A 22,775-nucleotide genomic window follows, 5' to 3' on the forward strand; every position below is an offset into this window, starting at 1 on the left:
TCTCACCGACCAACAGCAGTCGGCGAGAGGAAGTCCAAAGGGCGATGCAGCGCCCCTGCAAGCTGCAGCCCCAGGAACACCCTCGGGGAGGGCCACCCTGCGCCGTGCCTCCGCTGCAACCCCGGAGCTCCAGAGGGTCACAAAAAATGTCCTCGGGGGCCGCATACGGCCCCCGGGCCTGAGGTTCCTCATCCCTGCTTTAAATTAAAGGCTAGTCGCATGTAAGCTATGTGCTTCCTTAAGGTCTATTATATGGAAACCTACTAGACTAAGGCTGTAATATGTGAGGTCGATAGAGACTCCTGCTTCTTAGATTTTTGCCTTGACAGACAAGACACAAATGGAGATGAACTATAATGGTTTATTTAACAGAAAATAATATATTTAATAAGGTAAATATGGTGTGTGGATAACTTAAATATATAAAGTAAAGTTGGCTCTCAAATAAACAACCTCTGAGGGCAATTTGATCCCCTTTCTCTGGACAGGTTACCTCAGCAGGTTCAAGGCTGCTCTTTTCTCTCACAGAGCACCTTACCACAGAACCTACACACACCAGTTAGGAATGATGGGCCCTTAAGAGGATGCTTATTTGCCACACAAAATTAAGCTTTGTTCCCTAAGCCAAAGAACTAACTAAAAACCAAAAAAAATGTAGAACTAGTTATATTTCGCCTTTATATATATATGTATGTGTGTATGTATATGTGTGTGTGTGTGTGTGTATGTCTATGTAAATGTTAAGGCATGTTTTTGTTTTCTTACTTGCCAGTTACTGACAGGAAATTCCGCTTTAACATATGTTGAATGAATATATATATATATTCAATTCAATATATAGATATATATTCATTCAACATATATATATATATGTATATATATATTCATATATAAATATATAATTCATTCAACATAACATGAATATATATATTCAGGAAATTCAGCTTTAACGTGTTGAATGAATATATATATTCATGTTGAATTATATATATATATATATATATATATATATATATATATATATATATATATATATATATATATATTCATTCAACACGTTAAAGCTGAATTTCCTGTCAGTAACTGGCAAGTAAGAAAACAAAAACATGCCTTAACATCATCTCTAGATAGCAGTAAGAAAGCCCAGGCTCGCAGCCAAAAAGCCTCCGCTATAATATCAACAAAGATAATAACGGAGAAATCTTCTCTTTGAATTCTGAATGGGGGGTGTTTGACATTCATTGTAATACCTTTACAAGATGCTTCAAGCATCCTTCCTGGGACTTTCTCACCATATTATAATTATGGGCTTGACATTGAAGATTATATGCCATGAAAGGTTTTTGATTGATTGATTGACTTTGAAGATCTGATTATATCTATACAAACCTTGCCTCTGGCCATGTAAAGAAACCTTGTGAGGTGTGAAAGATTAAAATGGTATTATGAGAAAGTTTTAAAGGATTAAAGTTGTTTTGGGAAAGTTTTAAGACCCCAGAGAAGATGTCATAAGATGAATGATGTATAACCAGATTAAGTTTCCCATGTCAAAAAGTATAAAAAGGGGCTGAAATTGTTTAAACTTCGGAGGTCTCTCATAGACCTTCCGTACGGTGTGTTTGGTATGTATAAAATGGTATTTTGTCCATGTTATGATATGTATACTCTGTGCATATTTTTGTAATAGCCTGTTGTGACTTTGCCTATATTCTGTTATACTCTATTTTATACTTTGAGACTCGCTTTTTAATATATTGAAGTAAGCAATAAAAAGAATCTTTAAGGTTCAACAAAATTGCTTCTTTGCTTTGGGTAACTATTTCTATCAAGGTACCAAAGCTGTCAGCCAGACCTGTCAGTCTACAGATCCTATAGATCTAGTCCAGGGATGGGGAACCTCAGGCCCGGGGGGGTGTATGTGGCCCCCGAGGACATTTTTGTGGCCCTCGGGAGCTCCGGGGCCCTGCTGCGGAGGCACGGCACAGGGTGGCCCTCCCTGAGGGTGTTCCTGGGGCTGCGGCTTGCAGGGGTGCTGCGGCGCTCTTTGGACCTCCTCTCGCCGACTGCTGTTGGTCGGTGAGAGGAGGGGGAGGGACCCTTCCCCCAAGGCTGCCCCCTATTGCCGCAGCATGCAGGAATGCCGGGGCACAATGTAAGCCCCTCTCGCTGCCTGTCGGCTGTTGAGCAGCGAGAGGGAGAGGTGGGAAAGAGGCCCGCGGCTCCCGGTGGCAGAGCATTCGCACAGGAGCTGATTGGGCTTCGGGGGGCCTTTTGTGGCCTCTGGGGGGGAGGGCATGGAGCCTGGGGCCCGGTTATGTGGGGCTGGCAGGTGTGTGTGTGGGGGGGGGGAGGCTTTTCTCTCTCCCTCTCTTTCTGTCTCTTTCTTTGTCCGTCTCCCTCTGTCCTTTTCTTTCTCCCCCTCTTTTCATTTTTTCTCCCTCTCTCCCTTTTCCTCTTTCTCTGTTTTCCTTCCTTCCTCCCTTTCCTCCCTTGCCGATTGACCGCGGGCTGCGCCCCCCTGGTGCTTCGTTTTCTCGGGCCCACCGCTGGCTGCCCTCCCGCCTGGGAGGGGGGAGCGGGGTGCCCTCCAGGCCTTCTCTGTGTGGCCTCCCCTGGGGTTGCCAACCTCCAGGTGGTTAGTCAAGGAGAGCAATCACTATGGCTATATACAAAACCCATATGAGACCAAAATTACACAATGAATTTCTTGTTAGTGCTTTGTTTCTGCACAAAATAATATATATCCAAACCTGGATGTCAATACAATAAACTTCAAAATATATCAGTATAAACCAAGACAGGCCTGTCTTGGTTTATACTGATATATTTTGAAGTTTATTGTATTGACATCCAGGTTTGGATATATATTATTTTGTGCAGAAACAAAGCACTAACAAGAAATTCATTCTGTGTAATTTTGGTCTCATATGGGTTTTGTATATAGCCATAGTTATTGCTCTCCTTGACTAACTAATTGTGCAATCTGAGTAATTCTTATAAATTGTAACCTCCAGGTGATGGTCGGAGACCTGGCAACCCTAGCTCCCCACCCACTCGGAGATCTACACCTGGTATGGCCCCCGAATCCGAATGATGTTATAAATGTGCAAATGGCCCTTGGCAGAAAAAAGGTTCCCCACCCCTGATCTAGTCACTAACCACAGTAATAGAGTGTCTTCAAAAAGCTTGGCTAAGCTGACGCTCCTTTCCAGAGCCACAAAATCCCTATCCCTCCCCAAAAAAGTTTTTCTTCACCCTTCTTAAGCTGAGGTTGCTTCACCCCCTCACATCCAGTGAAGTCCCATGCGCTCTGATAGGCTGACATTGGATTTGCATGAGGCCTAAATCACAAGGATTGGTTCAGAACCCTGGAAGACAGGATTTTTAAGGATAATTACCACACATACAAACACAGTTCCTGATTCTCCGGGGGACCAGAGACCCCCCTCCAAAGTAGCTGGAAAGGGAGGGGTAAGACAAGATCCCATCTACTGGAAAACTAAATTTCCATCTAATTGGTTGGGAGGGGGCTTTCCCATAGTTGGGATTAGGGGCTTGGAAGGTGAGACAGGACCGTTGTGTGCCTGGCTTTAGAGTCTTGGCTTGACAGACTCTGCTTTTAGGTTAATAGGATACCCAAGAAGAGAACAGATTGTTTGTGATTACAGTGGCGTTCATTAAAATTTAACAAGATGTTATAAGCCGGATGGTGGTTATACCACAATGCAACATCAAGCAGAGATAGGTTTGCTACACCCCTCTTCTGAAGATGGGGGATTCCTGACCATCCCCTTGAGATGTCACTCCGTAAGGCAAATTGTTGGTCACATGTCTGCACATTTCCCTGACATCCAGTGAGATCCAGTGACCTCATGGCTTGGCTAGCTTTTAAAAAAGATGCTATGGTCTAATTGCTTGCAAGTGCCAGCACCCATTTGTGGGATGGTTTCCCACAGGTAGGTTGTTTACTGCCTTTGGCATTATCTCGGCTGTGAAATTGGCAGTGCAGGAAGGAAGCCTGGGATAGAGTGAAGGAGGGCAAATCAAGGGAATTCATGGGGTGATGTAAAGATTCACATGTTATATTGTTTTAGATTGTAATGGTCTATGGCCTTATACAATAAACTTGATAACTTGTAAAGATTCACAATATCCTTGGTATCCAATCAGTAATCCTGTACAGGTTTGCTGTGGTTGCTTGTTTGTTTTTGGAAGGAGAGGAAAAGGTGAAACTCTAAAGTCTGAGGTCTGGAAAAGGTGGAACTCTGGTTCATCGTCGTGGCCTCTTTGCAGTCCCACGTGGGAACTGCACTTGCACAGGCCTGCCGCGGAGCATTTGGAAAGCTTCTTTTTAGCCCAGCAACAAGGATTGCTTCCCCTTCCCTCCATCAATGGTCCTTCCCGCCCTTTCGGATGCGTGACGGAGGGGCGGGGAGCATCCTTCCCTCAATTCTCTTTCTGCTGCCGCAATTAGAGGACACTTTGGAGAGCTTCGCTGTTTCTTCAGAGTTTTTTCTTCAAAAATTTACCTTTATGTCATCGCTCGACCTTCCTTCTTATTCCTGATGGCGCTCTTCAAGAACTGTCCTCCTTCCAGAGTCTTCTAAAAAGAAGAAGCACTCTTCCTCGTCTTCCAAGCGTGGAAAAAAGTTGAGCTCTAAACCTGCAACTGGTGGGTTGTCGGCTCCATCGACCTCGAAAGGGGCATCGTCCCCTAGAGGTTCTTCAACCCCGAACCCTTAGGGTCGGGCCACCTTGCTGACAAAACAGTCAACTCCTGCAACTCAGGTCGACGTCGACATAGCATCGGCGCTTGTTCCAGGTGTCCACTCGAGCCCACTCCATCTCATTGATCCTGAGGCGCTCCCTCCTGGCTAGGAGGCTCGTCCATCGACCCCGACTGGGGAATCTCCATGCCCATCCATATCGGGTGAGCGAGAATCCAAGCCTCGCCACCGCTCACCTTGACCCTGAGGAAGGGAACGTCATGACTCCTTCGTTGTCCCGATGCCCTGATTGGGTTTGGGAGACTTCGTCTTGCCAAAGACCTGCAACTCCGTCTCCATCAAGGTGTGGTTCAAAGATGTTTTCTTTGTCGGACGACAACGTCGTAGAAGTCTCCCAAGCTGACTTCGACCCCGAATTGGGTCCTCAATCTGGGACTTTTCCCGCCGATCCCTCGGACTGTTTTGCATGTGACCCTGATAGGGTGCACTCTCATTGGGGATTGCAACCCCCATGGGGGTGTTGTCAATATGAGCTCCAGGCTTGGGCTCAAAGTGAGATGGGTTTTCCTCTGCCCAATCGGCAGAAGCCTCTTCCCTCCACTACCCCTGCTCCATCAATGCGTTTGGTACCGAACCACGACTCACTGTCGGAGTCGGAAAAACGGTACTCGAAGTCTGTTCATACCTCCCTCCCTTCCCCCGAAGATGGGGTCAGAGATCCATCCCAGTTTCTCCTACTGAGATTACAAAGACCTATTCAGAAATGATGGGTCGCCTTGCCCAGGCTCTCAGGCTCGAGGTCTCCCCTTCGGACCCAATCCCTGACCATCCCATCATGGGAGTCCTTTTTTCCATGGATACTGGTCCGGTGGAATTCCCCTGGGTTAAGGAAATCCATCAGATTGCAGATACCTTATGGGCAAAACCTGCCTCTAATGTTCCCTGGGTCAAAAAGATAGAAAACCTCTACAAAATAAAACAAGATGAGGCCCCTTTCCTCTATCAGCATCCTGCCCCAAACTTCATTGTCACTAGGGTCCTGGCCTCTAAGGGCCAAGGGACCAGTCATGCTGCCCCCCTTTATAAGGAGGGGAGGAAACTGGATATAATGGGCAGAAAGATATACTCTGCAGAAGCTCTGGGCCTTAGGGTTTCCAACTTCTCAGCCCTCATGGGGAGATACCAGAAGTTCCTCTGGGACAGGGTGTCCAACCTCCTCTCCTTACTTCCTCAGGAAAAGGCTCAGGAAGGGAAAATCCTTCTCACTGAGGGGTCCAAACTGGGCAAATACCAGATTGTATCCGCTCGTCACATACCTGATGCTGCCAGCCGTACTGTGGCAGCTAGCGTGGTGTTATGCCGGCACTCCTGGCTTTGGTCATCCAACCTCTCGGGAGATGCCAAGGCGTCCGTAGAGGACATTGCCTTTAATGGGAAGGCCCTGTTTAACTAAAATACTGACGAGTGGCTCGATAACATCCAAAAGGATAGAATTACTGCCAAAGCCATTACTCAACCTGCATTACTCAACCTGCACAGGCCACCCCAGCGAAGCAGAGGTTCCCATACAGACAGCAAAATTACCAACCCAGGCCTTATCGTTATCAGTCATATGGATATGCCCAGCAGGGCCAACCTAAGCCATACTACCCTCAGCAGCAAGCTAAGCGGTACCAGCCTAAGCATGGGGGGGGGGTAAGAAGGGTGGCAGGTCCCCCAACCGCTCCTCCTATGGCAAAAAATCCACTCCATGACTGACCGATTTACCTGTCTCTGCAGATGTTACCTTTTTTGAAAGATTGAAGTTGTTTGCTGTTAATTGGTGTTCCATTTCAACTGATTGTTGGGTTCTTTCCATTATTAAAAACGGTTACTTTTTGGAGTTCTACAAGGTCCCTCCATGTGGTTCTCCTTTACCCTCTAGGGGACCTGATCCCCCACAGTTGTGTGATGAAGTTTCCTCCCTCCTCCAGAAGGGTGCGATTGTCAGGGTGCCCCCTTCTGAGGTCCACCATGGTTTCTACTCTCGCTATTTCCTTATAGATAAGAAGGATGGGGGTAAGAGGCCCATCATTGATTTGAGGGCCCTTAATAAGTACATAAGAGCTCGCTCTTTTTGCATGCTGTCCATTCCAGAGATTCTGCCACTTCTCCAGCCAAACTCATGGTTTGCAGTCCTTGACCTCAAGGATGCTTATTTCCATATTTCAATGCATCCTCAGTGTAGGAAATACCTAAGCTTCTCCTGTAACAATGAACACTACCAATACACGGTACTCCTGTTTGGTCTTTCCACAGCCCCACAGGTCTTCTCCAAGTGTATCTCAGAGGACCTCACAAGGATGCACCATCTACCCTTACTTAGACGACTGGCTCCTGGTTGGTGACTCCCAGCCAGGCTTGGCTGACCAAGTAGCCCTAGTCCTTAAGACCCTCCAATGCTTGGGTCTTGTGGTGAGCCTGACCAAGTCCAGACTTTTACCAACGCAGTCCATTGAGTTTATAGGTTCCATTTTGGACTCAGCCTTGGGTAAGGCCTTTCTTCCCCAGACTAGGGTCATGGCTATTTCCCTTTTGGCCTCTTGCTTTATTGCTTGTAGGTTCCAACCAGCTGTTAAAGTACAGAAATCATATCGGCCCACAGGGTAGGGGACCTCAGGGCTTTCCCCCACTATGCTCCCTTCACCAAATTCCATAAGGACAGGGTGGTCTTAAGACCTAGCTTGGAGCACCTACCTAAGGTGGTCTCCGCATTCCACCTGTCCCAAGACATAGTGTTGCCCGTTTTTTATCCGAAGCCCCAGTCCCAGTCGGGCAGGTCCTTGCACATGCTGGATGTCCGATGGGCCTTATTATTTTACTTAGACCACACATGACAATTTAGGCAAGACACCTCTTTATTTGTTTGTTTCACGGGTCCCAACAAGGGAAAACAAGTCACCACACAGACACTGTAACAGTGGGTGGTCTCGGCCATCAAAAGGGCTTATGCAGGAACCAGCACGCCCTGTCCACTTCCAGCTCATGCTCATTCTACCAGAGCTCAGGCCTCCTCGGCTGCCCTTGCTGCCCATGTGGATCTGCTAGATGTCTGCCGTGCTGCCATCTGGTCCACGCCTTTGACGTCTGTCCGTCACTACAGGTTGGATGTCGACTCTGGAGCGGATGCTGCTGTGGGGAAAGCGGTGTTGTGTTCGATCCTACAGTGACCAGCTTCCACACCCACCTCCACAGTAAGTGAGCGTGCTAATCTCCCATGTGGGACTGCAAAGAGGCCACGATGATGAAAACACAGTTGCACTTACCTGTAACTGTTGTTCATCGAGTGGTCCTCTTTGCAGGCACACATCCCTCCCTCCTTCCCTGCTGTGGCCTGGCTCACTGCCTGATGGGTCTGGATACCACAGTGGCAGAAGGAGAACTGAGGGAAGGATGCTCCCCGCCACTTGGTCACATGTCCGAAAGGGCGGGAAAGACTGTTGACAGAAGGGAGTGGAGCAATCCTTGTTGCTGGGCTAAAAAGAAGCTTTCCAAATGCTCCATGGCAGGCCTGCACAAGTGCAGTTCCTATGTGGTCCTGCAAAGAGGACTACTCGATGAACAACAATTACAAGTAAGTTTTCTCTGGGAACTCCAGCTCACATTGTCTCTCTGTGTTAATATAGCATGTGCAAAGGGGTGGGTGGGGGGGAAAGACATCACTGCCTTTGAGGTGACAGAAGTGCTGACTTAGCAGAAATGCTTCTTGCTACACGGGGGGGGGGTCATCTGGAGCAGCTGCCTGCTTGGGGCTTGGTTGGCTAATTTTTAAGTTGATAGTTTTGTATGGCCCACAAATGATGTTATAAATATCCAAATGGCCCTTGGCGGAAAAAAGGTTCCCCACCTCTGCTCTAAAGCATTCATTTTCTCCAGGGCAACTGATCTTGGTTATCTGGAAGTCAATTTTAATGGCGGGAGATCTCCAGGTGCCACCTAGAGGTTGGCAACTCTAATTGAAGCACATATGGAGAGGGGGCTTCCTGCATGGTTCTCCTGATCTGAAATGACCCTGCTATTTGCCCTAATGGAGAAACTGAAATGTATTGATGAGCTACACGCAAGCATCAACAATAGGACTGTTGTGGTTGGCCACTGTGTGAACAGACTGTTGCACTTGATGGGCCTTGCTCTGATCCAGCATGGCTTTTCTTATGTTCTTATGACTAGCAGCAGCTCCCTGGGGCTGTTTCTGGTTTGGAAAGTAATATGAATGGGGACAGGCCTGAGGGACATCTCCCCATATGCTGTAATCCCAATCCAAATTGGGACCCCACATGGCTGGGAATTCAGATCCAAGCATGGAACTCCTAGTGCGTGTCCATGGTTCCTTACCTCCATTAAGTGGAAGTCATTGGCCTGGACTGCTCTGTGAATCCTGAGTTATCATTCATTCCCCTGGCCTCCAGACAAAAACAAACAACAAAAAAATCCTACCTCCCCCAACCAAATTCAGAGAATATCGAAGCAAACATCACATATAGAACAAGGCTATGCAAAACAGAAAGGCCTTCACAATTGTATTGTTTTTAACTCAATGTATAGAACAGAATTTGGAAACTGTTTGGGCAGTTTGGGCTCTGACCCAGAGCGTTGTTTATGTGCTGTTTCCCCATAGCTATGATCTCACATACCTCTCTCATGAGCAAAAGGATAGTCCATTGCTATGGTACCTATCCTCCAGCTACACCTGGGGTGTTTGCCAGATATATTGAAAGCACCATATAAATGGTTGTTACTGCATCACTTCATCCTTTTCTTCCTCCATAAAGCCACTACTCTTCTGAAGTCTCAAGATTCCAATACCACTGGAAACAGAGAGGCTGACGAGTACATTTGCACCGTCAAGCAGAATGTGAAGCTGCACAACATAATGCTCCCTCCAACATTAAAAGGTGAGGACAATTTGTGTGAACCCTGATATCCTAAAGTAATCAAGCCACAGCTGTATTTGGAGGACCAGCATACTAGGTATAAGGAGCTCCCAATACTATGTAATGCCTGGGTGCTGTTTTTGTGGCCTTACACGAGTCCTCCAGTAAAACGACAAATGGCCATATCAAGCTTTCCTTTGATCCCCCACATGACAGTATATACGCATAACGCTAGCCACATGACATGTGTTATCACGTCAGGATCGGACCATTGCCCTGCCACAGCAATGGCCATTGCACTGACTGGCAGAGACCAAGAAACCCCCGTCAAGATAGTGTTCATCTTGAAGAAATTTTCTTGCTTGACTTAGTTTTTGCCTCATAAGTGCAGAGTGCACTCCTAGATACTGAGACAGCAAGGTAGACTTCCCCTGACTATGGAAGATCCACTGATTTAGCAATTGGTAATAATCTCTTCCTTTCTGTAAATGTATTGAAATGTATTAGGACAGCAAGGGAATAGCTTGTTGCTGGGCAGGATATCTCTGTGTGTGTATGTCTGTGTGCTAAGGAAGTGGGTTAAGAGTCATGGAGAGTCAGAGTGAACTATAAACAATGATAGGAGAAACTGGATAGAACTGAACTGTACTGGAGTGCTATCAGCCTACCCTGAATGTTGATGGGTTGTCATATCTTGAATTTGGATAAATATCTCTCCCTCAGTACAATCGGGACTCAGAGATTTCTGCCCATTAGGGCCTCTGAGTCAGCAGCTGCAAATAAACTGTTTTCTTGAAATAACGATCTCAGGTCTCTCTCTCCCCCCACGAACCCTTGTTTACCACATCATTTCTGGTGCCGTGACTCGTGAAGGGGGGAGAGATGGGGTGTTGCCCCCCTCTTACCCACCCGGCTCGGGGTGCTGGGTCAGAGTGCCTTTGAGTCCTTTCTGCCAGCACGACCTTTTTGGTTGAGAGAGTTACGCATGGACACCCTGGCCTCACTCACCCTGGTAGGGTGTCGTTGGAACCCAACAGGATCGCAACAACCAGCCCAGCACCTCCGGAGGAGATCACAGAAGGCAGGTGAGAATCAGGAAAGGGGTTTTAGTTCAGTTCTGGTGCCCTCTGCAATCAGAGGAAGAAAAGTCTGATCAACTTTTACGGTCCTGCCCTATTACAGCCATCAGGTTTGGCTGGAAACCGCAGGGACCTCTGTCTGGAAAAGGTTTGGAAATGGTGGGTGGCATGTGAGAGTGAGTGAGTGATTTTGTGTTTGATTGAAGGGGTGGATTGATTGTGTGAGAGACTGTTGTGGAACACTTTTGCATACATTTGTACACATTTTGGGAGGAATGGGTGGAAAGAAAGCTCTGTAGTGACACCTTCGTGGGTGCCACACAACTTTCCAAAGGTCTATCAGAATGTGGCCCTTCGTATATTTTGTGAACTGGACTGTGTTGCATATAGGGTCAGCTGGTCCGAAGGTAGTGGGTTATGGTTATTTCAACTGATTGTTCTCAGTCACAGACTGAGGGCATAGCAATAACTGTCTTGTGTGATTTGCATTGTACAATAGTGGTGTAAAGCAATTGGTAAATGTCAGAAGCGTTGAGCTTGGTATTTACTGGGGAAGGGTTTCTCCGTCTGAATCAGGTCCCGTATATTGATGGGTGGAGTGACTCTGTTACAAGAAAGTTGCCAAAATCTGCTTTTTGTGAGAATTAGTGCCGTGTCATGGTTTTATGACCCACTCCTCCAAAGCTGGCTGGAGGAAAAGCAAATCCCACGCCGTGCGGCCCCTGCTGCCCCTATCTCCGGGCGGCATCCGTATGCCTCCCCAACGCCGCATCAGCCCTGTCCGTGCAGTTAGTCTGGGCTCCCACGCCGTGCCAATGCTGTCTGTGCCTCCCGAATAAACAGCCCTCTCCTACCCATTTAACATACGGGAGAGGAAGAATGTCTGTTAAGCCTGTACCCAGCCGGCACGTCAGTCAGGAATTTTGTTAGATCAACCGTGCCCAAGAAGGTTGCTCCGACGCTCCGGTTTTAAAAAGTCAATTCCCAAAAGCCCCAGCAAGAAGAAGCAGATTCTTCCACTCAAGGGAAGAAATAAAGCCTCAGAATGGTAGCTGAAAAACCTCCCCCACTTCTCCGCCAGCCCAAGAAGCCAGCACTGTGTTTGCATACCAGAGAATGGGGAGGGGGGAGGCTGGAGGAAGAGACAGAGAGAGAGAGAAGTAGAAAATGCCAAGTCTCAGTTTTCACAGAGACATCAAGGGTTTTCCGAGGCAGAAAAGGGGGGATGTTCACCTCCCCACCCCACAACATAGACGATTGTCTTCGTACACAAGCATGCTGAAAGCGGCAAATCTCTGCTTCCCCAAAGCATCAGCCAAAATGCATACTGTAGTCCACAGCCTGTGAGTAACTTTTCCTCAGTATACGATCACAGGCATCTGGGAAAGTGAAACGTAGGAACTTGAGATAAAACTCTGCCTGAGAGACATTACTCCTCCGGCTCCCACATGTACCAGGAGCAGCCTAGCTGACCAGACTTTTCTGGAAAAGCAGACCTCCCTTCAGTCCTCCCAAGCAGCCTCCTCAGACCCCCCTCCGAGCCTCACAGCCCAGTATTTCTCAGCTCTGTGCATCCATGCCTTCTGCAGCTGACAGGCACTAACCCTTGCCTGGCTTCCAGCTTCTGTAATTACCTGCCCGGTGGCCTCCCCAGTAACCACAGCGCAAAGGAATCCAGGCAGCCTGATACTGAGTTACCCACCACAAGAAGTCAGCTTTGCCTGGAGCTTAAAATGACTGAGGCTGCCCCTTGCTGCATGAACTTTAAGAAAAGTACACCCCACCCTGATAGACTGAGTGCCTACCAATGTTCCAGAGTTAACTGTACTCAGGATGCCCTGAGTAAAAGCCATCCCGGCTGTGGCCGGACCCCTCTGAGATCCCCCGAAGCAGCCAACTGCTCCGTTCCAGACATTGCATCCAGCCCTGCAGCGGCCCAGCTCAACTGAAGATCAGTCCATCTTCCCCCTCTTCTAAGTCTCAACAGGTCCCCTCCGACTGCCGTTCCAAAGTTACTTTTCATCAGCTAGAGTGCCCAGCGCCCAGATGTGGGAAAAATTCTGATGCAGCAAGGACAGTGGGTCAAGAACTTAGCAATGCACGTTCAAGCCCAGCCAGTGCCAGAGAGTTTGCCCTGCATCTAGTTCAACTGTTTTCAGATACACAAGTAAAGTACTGCAGGATGTCTTCCCGGGTGCAGGTTTCCTCAATTTGTGACTCTGATAGCCCTAGGAGGTGAAAACTCTGCTCAGGGACCTCCAGAGGTTGTTTTTTGTCTCAGAACTTTGAGTGCCACTCTCTCTGACATGGACAGCAACACGGTTGCATTAAAGACTTTACATACTTTTCTGACTATGAGCTAAAGGGGAAAAAACCCTTCTGGTCCAGCTTGGAATATTTCACCTGCTGCAATTGCTTCCCAAACCCAGGGCACAGCCTATATATATCATCAGGGAATCCAGAAATACCTGAACTGTCTCTTGCTATATGCCAATCTGCTTGAAATAAGTATGAAAACCAGGCTCTCGCATTCAGGACAGAATGTTATTTGTTATATGGAACTGAGTAGAACACCGACAGAAAGCTCAGATTCAAGAGAAGCATCTGAAATTTCAGATGACAAGAGGGCTGAAGACAACTTTCCTAGCATCAAAGCCAGTTCTTGGAAGGACCAGCCAGACAAAGGGGTCTTGACAGCTGCCTTCCATCCACCGATTCTGAAATGTGCAATACAGATGATCCTGGCCTCACCAGGTATGCAGTCCTGGCAACCTTTCATCTAGTTGAGCTGTTTCCAGATGCACAAAGATTGCAGACACACACACACCCCTGCTTGGAAGCGGGCTTCCCCTTTTTTTTCACTACAGCCTGCCAGTTTTGGGGATATGGTCTGCCACCATCTATGCCTTCCTTGCCCCTGGCGTGCACCTAGTTTTCGTGACTTTGACTGGAGGTTTGGGGAAAATACAACCTCTGCTTGTGGACCGTCTAGATGACCTTTGGGTACTGCTATTTTTTGGGTCAGAACTTTGCTTGCAGTTTGTTCTGGTCTGTGCAGCACCTGGGATGTGCTTGAAAAAGGAGGAAAACACCCTTTTGAGGCTTGAGGAGGCTTGGAAAGTTAATAAGGTTTGGCAAGAACTTTGCAGAAATTGCCACCCCACAAGCAACGAGAAACATCTTTTGGGTTTTTGGTCTGTTCTCCTGATGGCCGGAAGCAAGCAAAGAAGATTTTTGAGTGTTTGGGAAAAGTGACAATGTTTGCTTATTAGGTTCTGAGATATTCATTAGTCTGTCAACAGCTCTCTTGAGCATATCAGCGTCACTGTTTCCTGTGTGTCAAAAAACAAGTGAAGGGGCGGGGGAGGAAAATCCTCTATGAAGTCCCTCTATGTCAATAGTTTTTCCATGCAATAACTGACTTAATTGTCTTTTGAGTTTTCCAGGTTTTACTTCCAGCCACTCCTGCCTTTAAAAACTTTTGCTATGAACATTGCCTTTGGACATTGCTTTTCTATTGGTTCTTGTAGGTTATCCGGGCTATGTAACCGAGGTCTTGGTATTTTCTTTCCTGATGTTTTGCCAGCAACTGTGGCAGGCATCTTCAGAGTAGTAACACTGAAGGACAGTGCTTTTCTACTTTTTCAGCTAAGCTCTATAGACATTAAGGGCACTCTGTTTTTCCAGGCCACTATAGACTTACAGGCCTGTGTAGGCTCTTGATATTTTTGTCTTTTACAGTCTGGTTCCAGATATTTCAACGTACCCTATTTTTCCTGATACCAGATGAAGTTTTTTTTCAGCAAATGACTGTATCTATATGTTAACATTGTTCCTGTGGCTTAGACTGGGAGTCATTCGAGAGGGGCCTCCTGCCTCCTGCCTAAGACTGTGGATTTGTCTCCCCCGCCCTGCAGTAGCAAAGGGGGGCGGCTTCAGTATGTTTCTGTTTGTGTCTCAGACTCATTTGTTTTACAGCTCCTGTGGAAAGACTCTGGTGATTTTTAGTTCTGATTCTGTGGCAGTCATGCCTATTCTAGACTGCCTGAGTTCTCTGGTGTTTCTCTTTGTAATGATCTCAATTGTATGACTATTGTGAAAGGTTGTGTATGTTTCCATTCAAAGTTGACAAAGGACTTTTGATTTTTTGGATGCTTTGTTTGAAGACAGGATAAAGGGATGTTGGTGTTGTTTTATAAAATGTACCGATGCGGGATTGATGTTGCTGCTATGTATCATGCATTATGCAATGTCTTAGAAGTATGTGTTCTTCCATTAATGTATCTTGTTCAAATGTGTTCCTGCTTCTTCCAACTGTCCTTCCTAAGTTCTGGATTTTTCAATAAAGCTGTTTTAGGGACCTCCAGGAATTTCCTGGAATTATGGCCCACAGAAAAAGGTATTTCACCTGTGGCCCTATCAACTGCCTGTGTACATAAGCAGGAATCTCACCTTTAGCCGTGAGAATCTGCCCCCTTCCTCTGTCTTTTCTCTGTCTTTCCTCTTGTCTTCAACTGACAGAGTCTGCATAAGCACCCACACACTGACATTCTTTAAGTTATAATGTTGCCAAGCCTTGCTGGCTTTTTAATGTTGTTAAATTGTTTGTTGGATTTCAGTAGCAAGAAATGACGTATTTTGAGATGGGATGTATTTTTTTGAGATCAATTGAGTTTTCCAGGTTTTACTTCCAGCCACTCCTGCCTTTACAAACTTTTGCTATGAACATTGCCTTTGGACATTGCTTTTCTATTGGTTCTTGTAGGTTATCAGGGCTATGTGACCGTGGTCTTGGTATTTTCTTTCATCATTTCTGGTGCCGTGCCTCGTGAAGGGGGGAGAGATGGGGTGTTGCCCGCCTCTTACCCACCCGGCTCAGGGTGCCAGGTCAGGGTGCCTTTGAGTCCTTTCTGCCGGCACGACCTGTGACATATAGCAAGACAGGAAGCCAAGCCTTATTCATTCTTAAACTCTCTTCTTTTCTGTTAAAGTTGTGCTGATGTTTATGAATTTCAATGGGTTCTCTGTGCAATCTGACAAAATAGTTGGTAGAATTGTCCAGTCTTCCTGTCTTGAAAACCTCCAGACTAACAAAGACTACAGTCAACAATAGCCATGCAGATTAGCTTTGGATTTCACACATTAACAGATCACTTCAGGATACAATGGTTCCATATTAACATACCACACCCTCCTTAGCACATTATCTTGATACTTACAGGACAATGGTTAGCACATTACCTTTGTTACTTTTTGCAGGACAATTATTCAGCTCAAACCCAACCCCTTTCTGACTATATATTACTCTTCCTACACACTTGACACTGAGAGACACTGTCCTTCAGTGTTACTCCTCTGAAGATGCCGGCCACAGCTGCTGGCGAAACGTCAGGAAAGAAAATACCAAGACCAAGGTTACACAGCCCGGATAACCTACGAGAACCAATGGATCTAAGTTAATCTATTTTTGCGTTATTCTAAAAAATATTTTCTTTAAATTAAAAAAAAACCCCAGACATATACTCAAACGTTCACACGAGCTAAATAAATTGCCATAGTTAATTATCATTCTACAATTATTGTTATATAAGAATAATAGTATACTATACCCAATCAGTATATTTATGTATAACTCTGCAAACGTATTATAGTTAGCACTGTTAATATAAGCTTTTGCCTATTTGCATAATATCATATAACAATTATAATATCTTGTGATGCTTAAAATATATAGTTATCCAAGCTATGAAGGAGATCTATTCTTCTAAATGTACATACATTAATTTGCTTATCATCACTATTTACTATCTACAATAACATTTCCTTTTACAAACTCTTTACACATACATTATTTTGCCACATAATCATAGTACAATTTCCAGTTCTTTTGGAATTCTTCCCGCAGTCTTTTGTTCATGACAAATACATCTTGGCCATCACTGCATATTCTGCTAACTTTTCTAGCCAGCTTCCTGTTGATGGTATTTCTTCTTATTTCCAGTTAAGAGCAATTAAACCACTTGCCGCAGTTATCATGTATCTAAATAGTTCTGCTCTTCTGTTCCCATGTGGCATTAAAAAAAAACCAAATCCACATGTTTGGAATAGGTTAGGTAAAGGTCCCCTGTGCAAGCACCAGGTCATTCCTGACCTATGAGGTGACGTCACATCCCAACGTTTACTAGGCAAACTTTGTTTATGGGGTGGTTTGCCAGTGCCTTCCCCAGTCATCTTCCCTTTGGAATACTGCTGCCAAAATTCTGACGTGTTCTTAAACCTCACAAATGCTTTTCTGTCTGTATTGCATTACTTGATTTCCTTCTGGATAGGGATTGCTCTGGCGGAGTTAGACAACATGAGCCCATCGGAGCAGATGGTGGTGAAATGTGCAGCTATCATTGGTGTGACTTTCAGCACAGATTTGCTCCTCCATATCCTTCCTGAATGGACCAAGATGAAGATGAACCAGACGCTAGCAGCCCTGGTGGAATCCCATATCTTTGAGTGTATTACTGAAGGAAAAATGCAGAATACTAGCAACAAATGGGATGTATTCTCCCGGGAACTTTGTAACATTGAGGCTGGACCTTTGACAATGTCAGGTAGGTACATTCTTAGGAAACCGTATGAGACACGCAAGTTGCATGCTTATGCAGGAAGATCCTTAAGTGTTTCTGTATGTACATATCAAGTTAAACAGGAGACAAAATATCTGCCTCCCTGAGCTCCTTGAAGAAAGGACAGGATAAAGCAAATGGGGAGTGGCTGTGGCTCAGAGTTAGAGCATCTACTTGGCATGCAGAAGGTCCCAGGTTCAGTCCCTGGCATCTCTAGTGAAAAAGGATCAGGTAGGTGATGTGAAAGGTGATGTGAAAGACCTCAGCCTGAGAACCTAGAGAGCAGTTGCCAGTCTGAGTAGGCAATACTGACCTTGATAGATGAATGGTCTGTTTCAGCATAAGGCAAGCTTCATGTATGTTCATAGATTGATAAACTGGCAATCAATTGGTCTTACATGAGCGGTATTGTATAGGCAGGATTATTTCCTGCCCCCATCTCATAAAGCATGGCAGAACATGAGCACCATGGCTTTAGGTTTGGGCCGAAAAATCAACTTAGAATCTACCCAATAAGAAGAGTTAAGCTGTTCTTGCTTTTAGCCTCTCGCCACAGTAGATTTGGGGGGGAAGGACGTAGCAGTTTGACAGAATGAAATATTGAGGCCAAATGCCAACTTGTCTTTCAGATCTTGGAGCAGTCATTGCCAATCGGATCAAGCAAGAGGAGGCAGTGATGCAATGCAAGCTCATGGGTTTCTGCACACCGCTGTTGAAGGAAACGGCCTATGAACTCTGGCTCAACAGCCAGAAAAGAGCTTTGCACCTCAAGTGTGCCAGTCATCTGGAAGGTGATGCTCACCAGTGCAAGTACTGTGGAGAAGGGGATTTCATTGCCTTCCACCGCTATGCTGTGGATGGCATGCTGTGGAAAATAGAGTCGGAGGATCTTAGAAATGAGGTAGAAGACAACGTGAGTGATGCTGCCTCAGAAATTGTTTCTACTACACTGAGAACTGTAGGTAAGGTGAAGTTCTTCATTTCCACAAGTCTGTGTTGATGATGTGGGGGTTTCCTTGATCATAGAATGCTGGGGAACCCCAAAAATGGGGTGGGTGAGAGAGTCTTTGACTGCTACTGGCAGCAGGTAATTTGGGAACAATTGCTGCTGCTCACCTATTTTTGCTCACCTATAACTGTGGTGAGGACTGGAGGATTGTTAACAAAAAAGGAAAGTTCAAAGGAAAGTGAACCCTTTCCTTCTTTCCCTGAGGATATAGCAGTACCAAGGGGTGCAGGCTGAATGCTCAAAGAAAGGTAGTAACTTATTCCAGGTAAGAGAAAAAGGAAGACAGAAGTAGAAGACATAGGTAGGCTTTTGGAATACGTTTTGTTGTCATTGAGGAGTCAGTTGACCCAGGCAGAACACAAAAGCACTGAGAAGTAAAAGTGTAAGCACAACAGACTAGTTAAACACATCCCCTGTTTCTAATCTAAAATACCAGTGGTGTTATCACCGGAATACAAAATTCGCCTCACTCCTCCAGTATGTTGGAGCAGAACAAAGACTTAAGGCTGAGTAGCCCCTTAATAAATCATTTGACTTCTGGAGCCCAATAGGGATGTGGAATTTTTCATATTCAGTTTCCAGTATTCTGGATTAGTTGGCTCTCCGATACTGTTTTGGAATTTTTTGAGTCCATTCTTTCCTGTGTGGGCTCTTTCTAGTGGTCTTCAGTGACTGGCTCTCAAACAAACAAAAGCAAAATTGCTGGGTATTTAGTCCTTCCTGTCCACTAAAGGACCTGTCCCCCCCAGGTTTCAAGCAAACTGGACCACAGGGTCCAATTCTACGAGCCCCTGAATAAGGTGTCCCCAGCTTGTCTTCATTGTCTTCTCATCTTCATTGTTTCCTATGGGAAAAAAATTCCATGCTTTCTCCAGGGCAAAGAAACCAATAGCCAAATACACAAGAGAAACCAAAAATGTGCAAATGCAAAAAGAACCAATAAGCCCAACAAAACCAACACCAAACCAGAGAATACCAGCAGAACAACAGGCTAATCTACCACAATCAATGTTAAACCAGAGAATTCACACTAAACCAACTTAAGCAAGGGACACTGTTGCAAGCCAAATGAAACCTGTACAATGAAGGGAGGGGAGAGATCAGGCCTGGCAATCTTAAAATGTTGACCCTGAATATTCCCAAATATTTCCAGGATTTTTCAGGACCTGATTATCAATATTTCTATATTGTTCCAGACACTCAAATATACCCCCAAAATACTGATACATGTTCAGATGGGAAATAATCAAATGCATATCCCTAGAGCCTAGTTATAAAATTGGCTTATTTCCAGCAAGTAACTGAAGGGGGGCTCAGGTGATCTCCAGATATTGGGGATATGTATTAGTTGAGGGATCCCCAACCTCTCGGCACTTTTGGAATTCTGTCAGTGTGGTGGATGCAGCCACAAAATGGCTGCCATTCAATGGCAGCCACAGGAGGTAGATCCAGCCACAAAATGGCCGCCATAGCTTACCTTAAGTCACAAAGTGAAGATCTTTGTGTCGTGGTACCAGCTGCTGCCAAAGCAATATTTGCATGCAGGAGGTAAACTCCAAAGAAATATATTGCAAAAAGGTAAAACTTACATTTATTGAGGTACATTCGATTCACATCCATGTTGCAATTGAAAGAGAGAAGCCTAATCCAAAGAATCCTATCCCTATCACAAATGGCCAGCTAATCTGGCAGCACATATGTGGAAGTAAGAGGGCATAGCTTGTACATGAGAGACGTGTTGGGGCATGGAGAGAAGGTCATTGGCAATGCATCAAAATCAGTTGTGGTTGAAATCTGTAAGAGACATCACTGACACTCTAGGATTTTACCAACCTCTGTGGTGAAAATCATAGAGATTGTGACATCCTTCCCCCATTCCCCCCTCCAGCTTGTTTGCACACTACTAGGGATGGGGGGATTCTCAGTGGGAGTTTGCCCACCAATAGCGGGCAAATTACAAGTCTAATGTGTAGCCTAGCTGATTCAGAGACCTCATAATGTCTATAGGAGGGCTGATGTTGCACTCATTCCCATTAGTATCTGAAGAGGGCCCTGAGACCAGAACACAAAGGATGGTCCTCTTTCTCTGAACATGAGGACTCTGATATCTGGCCAAGCTGAACCAGTCTGATATAAATGCAGAATCTGGAGAGTGGTATAACACATAGTGATGAGAGTGTCAGGCTAGGACCTGGAACAGCCATGTTTGAATCCCTGCTCCACCATAGAAGCTTGCCAGGTGACTTTGAACCCATCATACTCTCTCACCTACTTCACAAGGTCATTGTGGAGATAAAGTGGTAGAGGAGAGGATAATGTGATAACTACATGGTGGCTCTGTGTAACCTTTTGCTTACAAAGCAGCATTGGCAGGGAACATTTTGCAATAGGAAAATGGTGGCATTGTTTAACTCCTTCCTCACTTGCAATTTTTGCCCCATGCAGATAATCTCCAGTCACTTTCCTCCTCCCCCTGCTGGACCAGTGGGTCCATTGCAAATGTCTGTCTGGATCCTATGGGTGGGAAAGCCGCTGAGGGGACTAAACCCCTCCTTGCCCATACCCCAACCCCCATGGATGACGCACACACTAAGTAAACTATAGGGTGTCAAATTATGAGAGGCCTCAAAATACAAAGATATAACTAAAAATTACTAAATTACCTTTGGGGGGGTAATGCTGTGGGGTCTATTAAACCTGACATAACTCTAGATATCCAGTTAGTCATCCAGTTTTTGGTTTGCATTGTTTTTAGTATGTATTACATAGTTTTTACTGAATTATTTGTATTATACTTTTTGATTTCACTGTCTTCTCATTTTGTAATCTGCCTTGACTTGCAGACTATAAATGAAGTAAGTAAAAAAAAAAAAAACATTCCTTAATCCTGTCCTGCACCTTCCTGACACTGCTTTGAAGCACTGTGGTTGTGTGGCACATGTCATGTAACTTAAAGGTTAGCCCTGAAAGGCAAGGGAGGGGGGTGTTCATGCCTTGTGACCTAGTTGTGAAATACCACAGCAAGAAGTGTTCAGATTAGCACCTCTTTCTATTTGACAGGATCAGAGGAATATGAGGCCCCAATTATTGGTTTCGGTTCAGATGAGATAGTAGTGCCCAAGAAGCCAGATGCTGTCCCCAAGTCAAGTAAAGGTAAATCCCGCTTCTTGAAAGGACGCCAGAACCGTGTGACTAGAGGATGACTAGCACTGCTGATGGAAGCCTCAGTCATTTACGCATGGGTACTTTCAGTCACGTTCGCCCCCGGTCAGAATCGGTTGTTCCTTGGAGCTATGCATGAGATTTCCGTCCATTAGAGATGACATTGTGGCCAGCCCTCACAATATCCGGGTCTTCCCATTCCTCTGTTAAACTGACTCTTCCATCTCCCCTGAGCAAAGCCCGGGTAAAATCCCCATTCATAAGGCAAAGTGCGGGGCACGCAAGCTTGGTTTCACTCACAGCCAATTACGAAGCAGCATGTCCAGAGGCAGGGACTGGAATACTTCCTGCTTCCTCAGAGCTCGTTCTGAGCAGAAGAAAGGCTTTTTAAAACCGAGGCTTGGATTTTCTCCCCCCACCCCTTCAGATTGTTCTGTTGTTGTTTTGTTGTTGTTGTTCTTAAAATGCTTTTTTATGTGGCAATTGGGTTGGGGGGCGGATTTTCTCTCATGGTAAGCACTACAAGTAAGGTCGAGAAGCGGGGAGGAGGCGAGTAAGATGGGATAGATAATTCAGCTGATATAGGCTGCTGTCCTCAATTGTAGGCCTGGTGGGAAAGCTCTGTCTTGCAGCCCCTGCGGAAGACTTTCAGATCCCACAGGGCCCTGATGTTACCAGGCAGAGCATATGATTCCACCAGGCTGGAGCCAGGGCCAAGAAAGCCCTGGCTCTTGTCGAGGACAGCCACACGCTCTTAGGGCAAGGGACCACCAGTAAATTTTTGTCGGATAATCTTAGTGTCCTTCGGGGGGGGGCGTATATCAGGAGAGGCAGTCCCGAAGATACGATTCTCAACAGGAAGGTGTGGGCCCAGCAAGCAACGCACCTCAGGTAAAACACCCATGCATAAATGGCCCTCAAGAGCTGGTTTAGTTGGAAAGTGAAGAATCAGCTGTCGCCAACTGGCTTATTTTTTTGGGTCTAAATGGCATTGTTTTGGGGTTCCCCATGATGAAGGAAAATGTGAAGCTCCTGATCCCTTCACTAACCTTGAGAATTTTCAGAAACATTTGCATTTTATATAATTACATTTTTTTCCTGTAGTTCCTGAATTTCCTGGCCATTTGACCCTGCTGTTTCTTTCTTTCCTCACTTCCTATATATAAAAGGTCTGCATTGTGAGGATCTACTCATTGGAACTGATGGAGTAGACTGTCGTTTCTGAGTTGAAACAAGACTCCTATTAAAGTTTTTTAAGCGTTCACCTA

General features: G+C 45.7%; 1 protein-coding gene across 1 annotated transcript in view; it reads left to right on the top strand.

Moving 5' to 3' along the window:
* Nucleotides 1-22,775, top strand: part of LOC130473185 (adenylate cyclase type 10-like) — a 138,742-nt gene that overhangs the window by 77,214 nt on the left and 38,753 nt on the right. The window contains exons 18-21 of the mRNA XM_056844714.1: nucleotides 9,539-9,661; nucleotides 17,049-17,288; nucleotides 17,942-18,298; nucleotides 21,406-21,498. Of these exons, the coding sequence (XP_056700692.1) occupies nucleotides 9,539-9,661; nucleotides 17,049-17,288; nucleotides 17,942-18,298; nucleotides 21,406-21,498 (813 nt within the window). The remainder of the gene's footprint in view (nucleotides 1-9,538; nucleotides 9,662-17,048; nucleotides 17,289-17,941; nucleotides 18,299-21,405; nucleotides 21,499-22,775) is intronic.

This window comes from Euleptes europaea, chromosome 2 (assembly GCF_029931775.1).
Source record: "Euleptes europaea isolate rEulEur1 chromosome 2, rEulEur1.hap1, whole genome shotgun sequence".
NCBI lineage: Eukaryota > Metazoa > Chordata > Lepidosauria > Squamata > Sphaerodactylidae > Euleptes > Euleptes europaea.